General features: G+C 38.5%; 1 protein-coding gene and 1 long non-coding RNA gene across 7 annotated transcripts in view; one reads left to right on the forward strand and one right to left on the reverse strand.

Annotated features, from left to right (window-relative positions):
• Nucleotides 1-15827, forward strand: part of CNTRL (centriolin) — an 87323-nt gene that overhangs the window by 6340 nt on the left and 65156 nt on the right. For 5 of the 6 annotated variants that reach the window (XM_061426721.1, XM_061426726.1, XM_061426725.1 and 2 more), the window contains exons 2-7: nucleotides 144-391; nucleotides 1467-1597; nucleotides 7782-7912; nucleotides 9292-9433; nucleotides 11339-11525; nucleotides 14450-14643. In XM_061426721.1, the coding sequence (XP_061282705.1) occupies nucleotides 175-391; nucleotides 1467-1597; nucleotides 7782-7912; nucleotides 9292-9433; nucleotides 11339-11525; nucleotides 14450-14643 (1002 nt within the window). In that variant the 5' untranslated portion in view covers nucleotides 144-174. The remainder of the gene's footprint in view (nucleotides 1-143; nucleotides 392-1466; nucleotides 1598-7781; nucleotides 7913-9291; nucleotides 9434-11338; nucleotides 11526-14449; nucleotides 14644-15827) is intronic. The other variant, XM_061426724.1, reaches the window with a different exon arrangement.
• Nucleotides 8768-15318, reverse strand: LOC133253249 (uncharacterized). Its single transcript, XR_009738249.1, has 2 exons — nucleotides 14628-15318; nucleotides 8768-9092 (listed from the first exon to the last, which is right to left on the reverse strand). It is a non-coding gene; the product is annotated as an uncharacterized LOC133253249 (long non-coding RNA).

Genomic DNA, 15827 nt, shown 5'->3' on the forward strand with positions numbered 1-15827 from the left:
TCCATCAGCTTGGAGTAGTGTGGGTTCTAGCATCTATAACTTCTGAATTTAAAATTTTGTAGGCTTGAAAATTTTAGAAATAGACTAATAGTTTTGATAGCTCTAAAAATTAACATTGTTAAATATACTGGAAACTCTTACAGGTTTTGATGGATACCTGGCTTTATTCTTGCAATGAAGAAAGGTCCTCAGCAAAAAATTTCCAAAACAAAGATGCCATCATCATCTCACTCTCCTAGTCCATCATCTCTTACGTCCAATATGAGATCTAGGTCACTTTCACCTTTAAACGGATCTGAGACTCTGCCTTTTCATTCTGGAAGACAGTGGTATGAGCAAGTCGAGATTATAGGTGAAAACACTGTGCTTTTGGACCACCATGACCAGAAAGGTAATGCTTTTTAATCTACACATTTCACCAAATACTCTTCTAAGTACAGATGGAAAATATTGAACTTACATTTTTGGTCCAACTATAACATGTATCCATCCTACTAGTAACTTGACCCATTGTTTTTGACAGAAATTGTCTAAGGACAGTGGAGGATGGAGGCTTCCGGTTGAGGGCGAAGGGTTAGGAGAAGGGTTTCCGGAAAGAGGAAGCTTTATCTCCTGTGGCAGGAGAGTGCTTTAAAGTTCATGTGCCAGTTTACCATCGTCCTTGGTTGAGGGGAAGGCATATCTGCTCACTTCAGAATGGAGTGCCTTAATTCAGTATAAACATGTTGTCCACCCCTGGGCTGTTCCAGGCTGCTTATCGGCAAGCTACCAATCTGTGAATGGACTGATTCTCACATCAGGGACACATATGAATGTTCACCAAGGTTTTTATGTTTTTCTTAAAAGCATTCTGTCAGTCTAGGAATCTGTTTTCAAAAATGGGTTCTTTTCTTAAGAAATTTACTTACTGTGATTAAATACAAAGAAAACTTTTTTGTGATTTCTTTGCTATGTCATGAAATCATGGTCATCAAATTCTATTGATGAATACTGCTGCTGCTCCTGCTAAGTTGTTAGTTTTAAAAACTAACATTAAAATACTGCTAAAAACCTCAGTGCTGCCCATACTTAAAAGTATAAATTTTAGATTCATCTGCTAGGTTCAAGTCCTAGATTTGCACATTTTTAGCTGTAAGAGTTGAACAAATTATTTTTCTAATTTTTTTTATAAAGGAGAATAGTAATTTCTATCCCAAAGGTTTGTTGTACAAATTGCATTTTTTAATGTAAAGCATTTAATACAAAGCTTACACACAGTTAATATTTATGAAGTATAACTTATTGTCATCATTATGAAATGCTACATAAAGTAAAATATTAGTTAAATATTCCAATTAGAACTAGCCAGCTGTTTTTACAATTGCATGGTCTAAATTTTTATTTTTGTTGTTTAACATTAAGACAGTTTGTTTCTCAAAGTATTCATGTCTTCCTCTTTTGATAATGATCTGTTTGCATAACTTCAGAAGCTGATTCACATGCAGGAGTTCGATATATTACAGAAGCCCTTGTTAAAAAACTTACTAAACAGGAAAATTTGGCCTTGGTAAAATCTCTGAACCTTTCACTTTCCAAAGATGGTGGCAAGAAATTTAAGGTAGGTTACCAACATTTCTGAATACAGACATTATTTTAATTTTTGTGCTTTAAAATGAAAAAATAAATATATCTGGGATTTACAGTACTATTTCATCCTAATGTCGCTGGATTTGTTGCAGATCTTTTACTGTTTCTAGTGACAGTTCTCCATCAGAAGTGTGAAGTGTGACTTCTTCAAATTCATAACCTCCTGTTATTCTACATGTTAGTGATTCTCTCTAGAAAGCGTCAGCAAACTACAGTCTAAATGCCAGGTTAGGCCTACTGCTTGTTTTTGTTAATAAAGCTTTATTGGAGCACAGCTACACTCATTTATTTCCATATTGCCTGTGGCTGTTTTTGTGTTACAATATCAGAAGTAAGTGATTGTCAAAGAAACTATATATGCCTCACAAAGCCAAAAAATATTTACTACCTGGCCTTTTGCAGAAAAAGATTACTGATCCCTGCTCCAAACTGTTTACTACTTTATTCTATTCATAAACTATACACCATGAGTACACTGGAATTTAATTTTTATTTTTTAATAAAAATAATTTCTTATTGTTTATTATTATTTTATTATTTTTGTTTATTATTATTATTTTTATTATTTACAACTTAATATTTTTGGTTGGAAAAAATATAAACTTAGATGCCTCCAGTCACAAAAATTAATTCCAGGAGATTGACAATCGTAATGAAAACAAAACAAAAATCAACCAACAAAAGCGCTATCAAAGTATTAGGAAAGAATATATTTTTAATCTTAGAGTTGGGAAGGCCCTCTAATCGAACACTAACCCTAGTACCACAAAGAAAACTACTGACAGATTTAGCTTACATAAAGATTAAAAAGTGGTGTTTAACGAATTACTATCTTTTAAAAAGTTAAAGAAAAACAACAAGCTGGCAGGTAGTGTCTTCAGCATGTGTAACAGTATCCGCATAATATAAAGAGCACCTGTGATTCAATAGAAAGAGACACCAAATGGTAAATGTGCAGAGGATAAGTCTGTTCACAAAAGTATTATAAATGGCTGTTAACATGAAAGTATATTCAGTTTCATTAATGTCAAAGAGATGAGAAATAGAACAATGGTTTGATGCCATTTCTCATCTTGTATGTCTAATAGATAAGAATTAAAAAGATTATTTCAGCATTCAGAAAGATGTGAGAAATGGATCTTCTCATTTGGTCTTAGTGGATGTATAGATGGGTACAGCATTTTAGGAAAACAGTTTGATAGTATTTATCAAAATTTCAAATGTACTTATTTGATCCAGCAATTAAGTTTATACTTACTGAGTTTATACTCACCAACATAGCAGTTCTATTTCTTGATGTCTGTTAATATTTACACATGTATCCAAAAGTATCTGAAAAGTAATGTTTATTAGGCATTATTTAAAATAGAAAAATTGGAAATAACCAGTTGTCTGTCAGTAGGGAATTGCTTAAAAATTATAGTGCAGTATACCATGAAATGGGCTTCTCTGGTGGCTCAGTGGTTAAGAATCCATCTGCAGTGCAGGAGTTGCAGGAGACATAGGTTTAATCCCTGGTCAGGAAGATCCCCTGAAGGAGGGCATGGCAGCCCACTCCAGTATTCTTGCCTGGAGAATCCCATGGACAGAGGAGCCTGGTGGGCTACAGTCCATAGGGTCACAAAGAGTTGGATACAACTGAAGTGACTTAGCATGCACGCACACCATGAAATCCTTTCAAGTGTCTTGGAAAACAAGAACAGAAACAAACTCCCAGAACTCTTACGTATTAATGTGGGGAAATGGTCCAGTATATTTAATGGAAAAAACAAATTCTGAAGTACTTTTAGTAAGGTCTCAAAATACTTTTTTAATGAATAGAAAGGTCTGTGTGTATATACACTGGTCTGTTAACAAGGGTTACCTTTGAGCAGTGAGATTTTTTTGGTGGGGAAGCTGAACTGGAGACCTGATGAAGAGAGCTTTTTATGTTCTGTTTTAAATTTTAATTAGAATATATTTATGTTTTATGTAATTAAATAGGAAAAAAGGAGACATCCTGGAGTTTAAAGATTGTAAAAATAAAATATCAAGTTAGTAAATCCTTACTGTGTGGTTTCTATATACGCCAGGTATTACATTAGGCTGTAGGAATAAATATAGAAGTGAATAAGCTTAGTTTCTGATTTTGGGAACTTAGTGTGGAAAATGCCTAGAATTAAGAGGAGAAATATTGAGGAGGAGTCAGAGGAAGTGAGTGGGTCTGGGAGAGACAGACCCAGTGAAAAAGTCTGAAGGCGCTGTTGGAATAGAAGATCCAAGAGTGTGATGGATGGAGACCAGAGGAGGAAGAACTTAGGAGAAACAGATGTGCTGTAAAATGTCAGAGCAACATCTAACAGCATGAAAACTTGGAAGAAGTTGTTTGATTTGGCAGTGTAAAAAGCCTTCTCCATTCTTGAAGCCCACCAGCTTCATTCTTTTAGGGTCTTTGCTGTTTGTTTTTTTTTTTCTGCCTGGTATTCTCTGTCTGAAGAGAGGACTCTACACATGGACATCACCAGATGGTCAACACAGAAATCAGATTGATTATATTCTTTGCAGCCAAAGACGGAGGAGCTCTATACAGTCAACAAAAACAAGACCAGGAGCTGACTGTGGCTCAGATCATGAACTCCTTATTGCCAAATTCAGACTGAAATTGAAGAAAGTAGGGAAAACCACTAGACCATTCAGGTATGACCTAAATCAAATTCCTTATGATGATACAGTGGAAGTGAGAAATAGATTTAAGGGACTAGATCTGATAGAGTGCCTGATGAACTATGGACGGAGGTTCGTGATATTGTACAGGAGATAGGAATCAAGACCATCCCCATGGAAAAGAAATGCAAAAAAGCAAAATGGCTCTCTGGGGAGGCCTTACAAATAGCTGCGAAAAGAAGAGAAGCAAAAAGCAAAGGAGAAAAGGAAAGATATAAGCATCTGAATATAGAATTCCAAAGAATGGCAAGGAGAGATAAGAAAGCCTTCCTCAGCAATCAGTGCAAAGAAATAAGAGGAAAACAACAGAATGGGAAAGACTAGAGATCTCTTCAAGAAAATTAGAGATACCAAGGGAACTTTTCATGCAAAGGTGGGCTCGATAAAGGACAAAAATGGTATGGACCTAACAGAAGCAGAAGATATTAAGAGGTGACAAGAATGCACAGAAGAACTGTACAAAAAAGATCTTCACGACCAAGATAATCACAATGGTGTGATCACTCACCTAGAGCCAGACATCCTGAAATGTGAAGTCAAGTGGGCCTTAGGAAGCATCACTGTGAACAAAGCTAGTGGAGGTGATGGAATTCCAGTTGAGCTATTTCAAATCCTGAAAGATGATGCTGTGAAAGTGCTTCACTCCATATGCCAGCAAATTTGGAAAACTCAGCAGTGGCCACAGGACTGGAAAAGGTCAGTTTTCATTCCAATTCCAAAGAAAGGCAATGCCAAAGAATGCTCAAACTACCGCACAATTGCACTCATCTCACACGCTAGTAAAGTAATGCTCAAAATTCTCCAAGCCAGGCTTCAGCAATACGTGAACCGTGAACTTCCAGTTGTTCAAGCTGGTTTTAGAAAAGGCAGAGGAACCAGAGACCAAATTGCCAACATCCGCTGGATCATGGAAAAAGCAAGAGAGTTCCAGAAAAGCATCTATTTCTGCTTTATTGACTATGCCAAAGCCTTTGACTGTGTGGATCACAATAAACTGTGGAAAATTCTGAAAGAAATGGGAATACCAGACCACCTGACCTGCCTCTTGAGAAATTTGTATGCAGGTCAGGAAGCAACAGTTAGAACTGGACATGGAACAACAGACTGGTTCCAAATAGGAAAAGGAGTACGTCAAGGCTGTGTATTGTCACCCTGTTTATTTAACTTATATGCAGAGTACATCATGAGAAACGCTGGGCTGGAAGAAGCACAAGCTGGAATCAAGATTGCCAGGAGAAATATCAATAACCTCAGATATGCAGATGACACCACCCTATGGCAGAAAGTGAAGAGGAACTAAAAAGCCTCTTGATGAAGGTGAAAGAGGAGAGTGAAAAAGTTGGCTTAAAGCTCAACATTCAGAAATCGAAGATCATGGCATCCGGTCCCATCACTTCATGGGAAATAGATGGGGAAACAGTGGAAACAGTGTCAGACTTTATTTTTGGGGGCTCCAAAATCACTGCAGATGGTGACTGCAGCCATGAAATTACAAGATGCTTACTCCTTGGAAGAAAAGTTATGACCAACCTAGATAGCATATTGAAAAGCAGAGACATTACTTTGCCAACAAAGGTCCATGTAGCCAAGGCTGTGGTTTTTCCAGTGGTCATGTATGGATGTGAGAGTTGGACTGTGAAGAAAGCTGAGCACCGAAGAATTGATGCTTTTGAAGTGTGGTGTTGGAGAAGATTCTTGAGAGTCCCTTGGACTGCAGGGAGATCCAACCAGTCCATTCTGAAGGAGATCAGCCCTGGGATTTCTTTGGAAGGACTGATGCTAAAGCTGAAACTCCTGTATTTTGGCCACCTCATGCAAAGAGTTGACTGACTGGAAAAGACTCTGATGCTGGGAGGGACTGGGGGCAGGAGGAGAAGGGGATGACAGAGGATGAGATGGCTGGATGCCATCACGGACTTGATGGACATGAGTTTGGGTGAACTCTGGGAGTTGGTGATGGACAGGGAGGCCTGGCGTGCTGCGATTCATGGGGTTACAAAGAGTTGGACACAACTGAGCGACTGAACTGAACTGAGTGGCAAATAAGGGTGGTAACGTGAAAGCTGAGTAGGAAACAGGTGTTGTGTGAGGTGATTTGTATCATATAAAGGAGACTGAGCTTGTTTCCAATGGAAACAATGAAAACAGTGACAGACTTTAATTTCCTGTGCTCCAGAATCACTGCAGATGGTGACTGGAGTCATGAAATTAAAAGACGCTTGCTCCTTGGAAGAAAAGCTATGACCAACCTAGACAGCATATTAAAAAGCAGAGATATCACCTTGCCGACAAAGCCCCGTCTAGTTAAGGCTATGGTTTTTCCAGTAGTCATGTATGGTTGTGAGGGTTGGACTATAAAGAAAGCTGAGCGCTGAAGAATTGATGCTTTTGAACTGTGGTGTTGAAGAAGACTCTTGAGAGTTCCTTGGACTGCAAGGAAATCCAGCCAGTCCATTCTAAAGAGATCAACACTGAATATTCATTGGAAGGACTGATGCTAAAGCTGAAACTCCAATACTTTGGCCACCTGATGCGAAGAACTGATTCATCTGAAAAGACCGTGATTCTGAGAAAGATTGAGGGCAGGAGGAGAAGGTGACAACAGAGGATGAGATGGCTGGATGGCATCACCCACTTGATGGACGTGAGTTTGAGCAAGCTCCGGGAGTTGGTGATGGACAGGGAAGCCTGGCATGCTGTGGTCCATGGGGTTGCGAAGAGTTGGACACACTGAGCCACTGAACTGAACTGAGTGTGTTGAACGTAGATTCCAGTGGCAGGGAAACTGGTGCACTGGTATGTTGCCATTGCCTGGTGCCACATCTGGCATGTAGCAAGTGTGTAGTGAATATCTGTTGAATCGTAACTGTTTTGTTTTTTGTTTTTTTTTTAATCTTTTGGCCATACCACACGTGGCATGTGGGATCTTAGTTCCCCAACCAGGGATCAAACCCATGCCCATTGCATTGGCAGCTCGGAGTCCTAACTGCTGGACCATCAGGGAAGTTCCAAATAGTGACTGTTTCTAAACTTGAGGGAAGACCCAGGAGAGAGAAAGGTTGAGGATCCAAGAACACAAGGAGAGGAGATGGGGAACATTATGGCAGAGCATGAGTACCTTAGCTGAACTTTGAAGAAAGGAAGGGAGAGAGGGAGAGGCATAGAAAAGTGGAGAAGGAGGAAAGGACTGATGGAGAAATTTCTCGCTGAACAGTCTTCAGTTTCTTAGTATGGAGGAAGTGGCATCTCCTGTAGGGCAAGAAAAGTTTGGCAGGTTGGGGATAGTGGCCCCTCCTGACCAAAGAGAGCCACACCAGGGTACTGTCCAGGGGAGCAGTAATGGCTTAATCTCCGGTGACTGATCAGAACAGCCCCTGATGCATATGCTTATATGTCGAGCTTATGTCAAGGCATCTGTTGTATAAAGCATTTATTCATTTGTTTCCAATTAGTATATCGAAAATCTGGAAAAATGTACTAAGCTTGAAATACTGAATCTCAGCCATAATCTAATAGGGAAGATTGAGAAGGTGGACAAGCTGTTAAAGTTACGTGAACTCAACCTATCATATAACAAAATCTGGTGAGTAAAGCCTCCTCCGGGTGGCACTGCACGGTCGTCGTCTTTGGTAATGAGGTGGGTCCACACTGCCCGTGTTACTGCAAGAAGCCTTTGGAAGAGCCAGCACTTTGGTTACTCACTTGTAGTCTAGCCCTTCACGTAGGATAATTGTCATGTTTTGGCATTTCTAAAGTACAGAATAATATCTAGTATTACCAAAGAAGGAGCTACACTTTTTGATTACCAAATTTTATCTTTGTTCCATTTTTGACAGGAAGTTTTCCCAGCTGCAGTCTGTGATGAACTGCCTTATTCATTAAGAAAGTTGGCATGAAGCAGAGTGTTTTAACCCTGTCATTTTGATCCTAAAGATATTTTGACCTGTTTTGAGCCTATGCATTTTATCCTGATGTTCTTTGCTCATTTCTGTAGTAAATATGCCTTCAGTCTTGTTTCTACTTCATAATATATATTACTCTGAGAAATAAACATAATAAAACTGACAGAGGCTAAAAGTACACATAGAAAACTCGTTTTAGGCAAAATGATACAATTATCAAGTGTTGAAAATCTTTACGTCTGTATATTTTCCCTCCACGTAAGACTTGGTATATATAATGGCCAAAGAACAAAACAGCCTAACTGTAGCAGAAGCTCTAATATGGAAAAAATGAAATGGTGGGAAAATATGATTAATGGATTAAATCCTTAATGTAAAGTTTGTATAAAAAAAAATTGATCCTGATGAAAATATTTTCAACAAAACAAAACTGTAAGTAAGTTTGCCCAGTATAGAGAATTGACAAACGAATTAAATTGCAATCAACTCAGGAAAATATTTCATCAATGAAAATTCACCAATGCAGGTGATAAATTTTTTATTAAATATTGACTAAAACATCTTTATTCATAAATACAGTACATTCTGGGGTTCCACCCGCTCACAATGGCAGCCGTATCTCATGGCTGGCATAGCTGATCTTTGGTGGTGACTTAAGGTCGTAGTTGAGGACCTCTTCTCGAGTGCAGGGCTGTGGAAGCCTGTAGAAGGCTGCATAGCAGGGTGTGCTGCTGAGCTTCCTGGCTCTCCCCTTGCTGTCCGCTGGCAGTCTTCACAGTGTTTGGGGAGACTTTCCCAGGCGGCCTCTTCTTTTCTGTGTTGTGGGACACTCAAGTCCAATAGGTAAGATAGTTGGGATTCCTGGGCACGGACAGTAATGAAGAGTTTACTGGAGCTGTTCTGCTAAATTTGTTTTTAGCCAGTATTTTAAAATTCTCATTTGTAAATTATAGTTATGAAAAGCAACTCCACATAAAACCAAGCCTGTTTATTTTTAAAATACAATGAAGGGACACTATCATTGTACTTACTAAGTTTGATTTTACCCTTTGGTTTCTAGCAAAATTGAAGGCATAGAAAATCTGCACAATCTACAAAAGCTGAACCTTGCAGGAAATGAAATTGAGCATATTCCAGCGTGGTTAGGGAAGAAGTTAAAATGTTTGCGAGTCCTCAATCTGAAAGCCAACAAGATATCATCAGTAAGTTGTTCAAAGTAGCAAGAATATTTACATTTTTTGGACTTGTTGAGGTAAAAAGATTAAAATCTAAGTGTTTTTTTTTTAAATGGGACTTCTTCTGATGTCCTTGACCAAACATCAAATGCAGATATAACTTAGTATTCTCTATGGTAATTAAATATACACAGACCTGGTTTTGCATGATTACATGGTAACTGAGAGTTGATCCCATAGCATTTTCCCATCTTTCATTTCATTTGAGCCTCTGAGTACTTTTCTTACAGAGACAGTGCAAGGGTTATTTTTATAATTCTGTGAATTAGGCACCATTTTTTTATTCCCATTTTTAAGTAAAGTCTTGGAGAGGTTAACTCTCAAGTTAACCCAAAGTCTTTCAGCTTGTGCCGGAATCCATGTCACTGAATGCCTGGAGCAGAGTTCTTTTTTTTTTTTTAATTTATGAGTTAATCTGAATTAACCTTGATTATAGTATTAAGTGTTACAGGAATTGTTAATCACTAGCTTTTTGTAGTAAAGCAACTTTATCACGGTTCATATAAGCTGATGGTGACATGTATTTTTCTCTGTCATAAAATATATGAGTATATTTTATAATTTTCTTGTAACATTTATACAGTTAGATATTCAATAAACATTGCAAAGTGAAAGCATTAATTTATTTAAATCTGTATTAAAATGGAAACAATCCTCCTGTAATTTAAAGAACTTAAGCCTTAGAATTGAAAATAAAAGAGGTGACTTCTAGTATGGGTCTAGATTTGCCTTCTGTGATCTTTGGATAAATTTTCATCTGTCTAAAACTCACTGTTTAAATTGGAAAAAAATAGTTTCTCCCCTGCCTTCTTTATGGAAGTGGTATAGGGCTCAGATGGAATGATAAAATGTGAAAATAAAAACTTTAAGGAATATAGCCTTAGAGTTATTTAGTATTTTACACTTTTACCGGCATAAGGTAGTAATAATAAGTAACTTTTGTTTAAGGCTGTGCAGTGTCTCTGCTTTCCTGTTTCATCTTTATGAAGGTCTGATAAGGTGACTCTGCCATTTCACCGTGGCAGCCCAAAAGACTCAGACCCGAGCTCTATGCCACGTTACACGGCGTCACCGTGGAGATCTCGCAGTTTAGCGGGTGATGGGAGGAGGTAGCCAGGAATTCATCTAACATGGCCACGCACGTTCCTAAAGTAGTTGATCCCTAGATAGTACTGTTAGCTATCAGGAAGCTCATTCAGTAAATGCTTATCTATTATTATGTCTAGTTTTGTCCACTCTCTCGTCTGTTCGTGTTTGAATTGGCTTCAACGAGAGCCTCCGTTCAGGGAGATTTGTCTGCACGGGCTATTAGTAGTAGTATTCTCAACCTTTTAAAATCCCTCTCTGGATAAATGTAAAACGTCACTTCAGAACTGTGAATGTTTCTATGTATCCTTATTTCTTTTAAATCAACTATAACAGTTATCTGAAGATTTACAAAACTTCTTTTTTATAGCCATTTATGTTTTTGATTTGTTCATTCAGTGTAATGAAAAGATAATAGGATTAGAGTTACCCAGTCTTGAATTCAAATCCTATTTCATTCACATATACTCTTTGAGCTTTGAGCAAGTCACCTAAACTCTTTGAACCTCAGTTTCATGATCTATAAAATTCAGATGCTATGTCATAGGTTTCTGTGAGGAGTCACAGATGACATGGCATGTGGAAAATGCCAAATATTGCTCTTGATACATTCTAGATCCTCAAATATTCCTTTCTGTTCTCCCTTCAAACTACCATTGGATAATGGGTGTTATGAATAGGTTCCTTGTCATGATAATAGCAATTTCCTTGACTTATTACTTTCCTTATGTATGTTTATGATGTTTAAATTCAATTATGCCAATAATATTATTAATATCATTTTAGCTCCAAGATGTAAGCAAGTTGAAACCACTTCAAGATTTGACTTCTCTGATCCTAGCTGAAAATCCAGTTGTGACCCTTCCCCATTACCTTCAGTTCACCATTTTTCACCTCCGATCACTGGAAAGTTTGGAAGGTCGGCCAGTAACCACTCAGGACAGGCAAGAAGCTTTTGAGAGATTCAGTTTAGGTAAAGTGACATATTTTTTAAAAAACTAAATTCGGATGGGAGAGGAATTTATTTTCAGAAATGATCCAGAAAAGATATATTTGTTATTAACTTTATAATGCTATTAAAATTTGCATAGAAAATGGCACCACAGATCAGTGAACTCAGCGAATACTCATCAGGCGTGTGCTGTGAGCCAGGCTCTGTATGTGGCACTAAAGATAGGGCTAGCAAGATGTAAGGCACTGGCCTTCAGGCAGCTTCTGTTTCAGTGGAGAAGACAGACAAAAGACAACTAAACCCAGATAAAGTAACAGAGCTGAACCCCTTTTATGGAAAGTGGTGTAAAGGAATGGCTGTCTGAGGAAATGACATATAAGCTGAAGGCAAAGGCGGGAGAGCATGAGGGAGAGGGAAAAGCTTGTACTTTGCCGTTGGGAAGATGCTGGTGAGTTAAGAGACAGAAAGAAGATCAATCTGACAGGAGGATAGCGCAAGTTGATGGAGAGATGGGGGCGAGATGACACGGGGCCTGGGCTGTTAAAGTTTGGAGAGGTAGGCGCGAGATGACACGGGGCCTGGGCTTCGGGTGTGTTCCAGGCGCTGCAGAAAGTACTGACAGCATTTAAGCAGGTGCTATATGTTAAGATTGTTTCTGATGCAGGATGGAGAATGACTTAAAGCAGGGCAAAATGGTGATAAAGGGGCATGTTGGAAGGCTATTGGCTTAGGAATGTTGGTGGCCTGTATTTAGATGATAGATGTGGAACAGACAGATCCACTTTGGAAGTGGAGTCAGCAACACTTTCTAATGGATTAGACAATCCTCAGGCTTCTGGCTTAAGTAAGTAGTTTGCTGGTAATATTGTTTTGAAAAATGGGAGAACTTAGAACTCTGAGTTTGAATGTCTGTGAGGCAGTCAAGAAGAGAATCAGAAATGTGTGTCTGGGGTTCAAAGAGATCTGTCCTAGAGATGTAAATTTGGGAGTCGTCAGCATAAAAATGATACTTAATTCCACCTGAATCAACTAGCTCTCTCGGGCAGGGCAGCGGTTGGGGAGAGCAAAAAGGGGAGCCAGCTTAGAAAACAGAAAGAGAGGCCATCAAGGGAGGACAAAACCAGGAAGTAGTGGGTTGCAAAAGTCTGAAGTTTTCAGAAGAGGAAGTGGTCAACTATGTTGAATGTCACTGAGACGAGAAGAAGAAAGATGAGCACAGAGAAGGGCTTTAGACTGGCAACATAATGATGAGCTCAACAAAAGCAGTTAAGTAGTGGTTGGAACAAATGCTAGATTATAGATTGAAGAATGAATGGGAGGAAGACATTTGGATAAAGATTTGAAATTTCCTCCCACAGTTTCTCTCCCCTAGTACCTAATAAATGAGTTTTAAAAAGTTAAAAAAAATTTCGCCAATCACTTCCACACCAGGAAATTGTCAGAAGCATCAGAGCTGGTAATCAAAGAAACAGAACATTCGAGAGCGAAGTGGAGAGAGAAATCGTGGCTTAGTTTCTTTGGTCCTTGGGAGGCCAAGGAGATGAGACCAGAGAAGAAGCATAAAGACTGTCTCTTGATAAGTGCAGTGGGACACTTTCTCCATCAGAAGGAAGAGAAGATGTGTGTGGGTGTTAGTTTTGTTGGTTTGGTGGTAAGAAAATGAGGAGTTTCTTCTGGTGGGGTCTGTCTAAAGTATGAGATCATCAACTGAAAAAAGAAAATAGAAGTATGGGAGTTTAGAAGGGAAGAGGAGGTATGAAATAGCCTAACACAATAGTTATGTAATAGTTACAGGCTATGAACCTATATGTTCAACCACTTGAAACTGACAATAGTCCTTGTTTATTGATAAAAACAGCAGTTTCATGTGGTTTGATCCAACACTTGAGAAATGTGGTAAACTTTGATTAGTTTGGGATCCCCCTAACTCAACATTTGTTTCCCAGAAGGTGATGTTTTGGAATCATTAAAAAACATAAATGATGCAAAGGGAAGTCATGTTAGGGGAAGTGTTTAAAGTACTTATGATTCATTCTCAACTCTGAATGTTAATTAGGAGCTTTTAGTGATGCTGAGCTCTTGGGATCCAGTGGTAACACAGATAGATGCAGTTTCTGCTTTCATAAAACTATAGTGGGCAAGACAGACACCAACTCCCCCTGTGACGAGGGCCACGGCAGAGATGCAGGGTGGCATCATAGCATTCCTGAGAAGCATCTTATCTGGGGAGGGTAGAGTCGGGGCTGGGTTCTCATAGTGTTTTATTTTAAAAAACCAAACCTGGAAGATGCAAAAGAGGCCAGTAGGAGATGGAGGAAGACAGTTCCAGGCAGAAGGTGTAGATGAGAACAGGCATCAGAAAACTGAAGAAGTGGAATCATTTCAGAAATGTGTGCTTGAAAACAGGACTGGAGAGGGGATTTGGGACCAAATCATGAAAAGCCTTGTCAGTTCTTGATGTAAACCTTTTGGATCCTATCCCAAGCATCATAGGAAGCCTTAGAAGGATTCTTAAGATGTCTTCCCTGGTAGCTCAGCTGGTAAAGAATCCACCTGTCATGAAGGATAACATGGTATTTTATTTTGTAAGCATGCTTGCAGCATCCTTTAAAGTGTAATCACTAATATCAAATAAAATTTTGCATGTTTTTTTCTAAGAGACTTGGAAAAAGCCACCTCATTTATCAACACTAGTTAAATGCTAGGAATTAAAATGTTATCTTTTAAAATCGTTATCCAGATGATTATGCCTTCCTTCCTCTTAGTATAAACCACTTTCTAGCTCAAAATAGTCTTTTTTTTCCTAAACCATAGTGAATAATTTAAAAAGTAGAATTGTGTTTTTACTGTTCTAAGACTTCTTTTGCTGTTATTTAAGAAATAGTCCTGCCTTTCTTCAAGTAGAAAATATAATGATTCATAAACTATTCAATTTGTACTGGTAGAAGAGGTAGAAAGACTGGAAAGAGACCTGGAGAAGAAAATGATGGAAACTGAAGAGCTTAAAAGCAAACAAGCACAGTTCCTTGAAGAAATTAAAAATCAAGATAAATTGAACAGATCATTAAAAGAGGAGGCTATGCTACAAAAGCAGAGCTGTGAGGAGCTCGAGAGTAACCTTACCACGAAAAATGAACTGGTACGTCCGTGTTTTACATTGCCGTGACTGTATTCTCTTGAAATAGAAAATTCTCTGTTCTTAGGGCTGGAAACACAACTTCCTGGCCGTAGAATGGGGAGGATGTGGTTTAACGGAAACAGCGTGCTGCAGTCCTGACGCGTCGCAGTTGGCTGCGCGCTGCGTGGTGCGGCTGCCCAGAAGACGCATGCTGTCTGCGACTGTGCCCGGAGCCTGGTAGTCAAAGGGCTGTTTCATGGAAGAGGGGCTGGAGTTACAGATGAAGCTCCCACGAGATAAAATTAAATGGCAAATAGTATTATAGGGAAGCAGGTTTTCATTTGGTAACGAAGAGGAAATCTAATAGCTGTCTTGAGATAAAATGTGATGACTCTGGATTGTGTTCCTCTCATTGAAACAGGCATGTACTCAGGGTTTAGGAAAAACATTAAAAAAAAAGTTAGGGAGATGACTAAATCACCTTACAAGACTTTTTCAACCTAGAGAATCTGATCCTGTAAAATTATTAGGCTACTTTCCTTGAAGGAAAAAATAGCTGATGGTACTCTTTTCTTTTTTTTTCATTTGACAATTCTTTCTCTGATCTAAGCATAACTTTAGAGAACTATATTTCTCATATAATTAATAGAATCCTTTATACAGTTAATTTTTTTTTTTTTTTGGCATCCCTCTTTCAAAATTGGCATTCTGGCTTAATTACTTGGTTTGTTGACAAGAATTCTGCCTAAACACTTGTATTTTTAAACAAGGGGGCGGAAAAGCATTCCCTTCTCTGTGTGGAGAGAGAAACTGTTGCTTGAAGTCTACATACCTCTTTCTTGAGCGCTTCTTTATCAGTGGGGACATGGTAAAAATCAGGACAGCTTCCCCAGCTCTGTTAGCCAAACATTCATAACGTTTGTGGCTTTCTTCACATGCCTTTTATTCGAAGGTAGTTTCAGGTATGCCTACCGTATTCTGAAGGCACATTATATATGATGTTAATAATTCAGTGATTGTCAATGGTCTTATACATACATCTGTTGCACTCCTTTCCAGAATAGAATGGATTGATGAGTAATTAAGTCGTTGAAGACGTATTACAGTCAGTTTTATTTTAGCAGTGAACTCTTTGTGCCATCACTTAATGTTTGTATTTAAAATACAAAAAACAGTACTTACTGTGGTAAGGTTTTGGTATCACA

Source organism: Bos javanicus, chromosome 8 (genome assembly GCF_032452875.1).
Source record: "Bos javanicus breed banteng chromosome 8, ARS-OSU_banteng_1.0, whole genome shotgun sequence".
In the NCBI taxonomy this organism is placed as follows: Eukaryota; Metazoa; Chordata; class Mammalia; order Artiodactyla; family Bovidae; genus Bos; species Bos javanicus.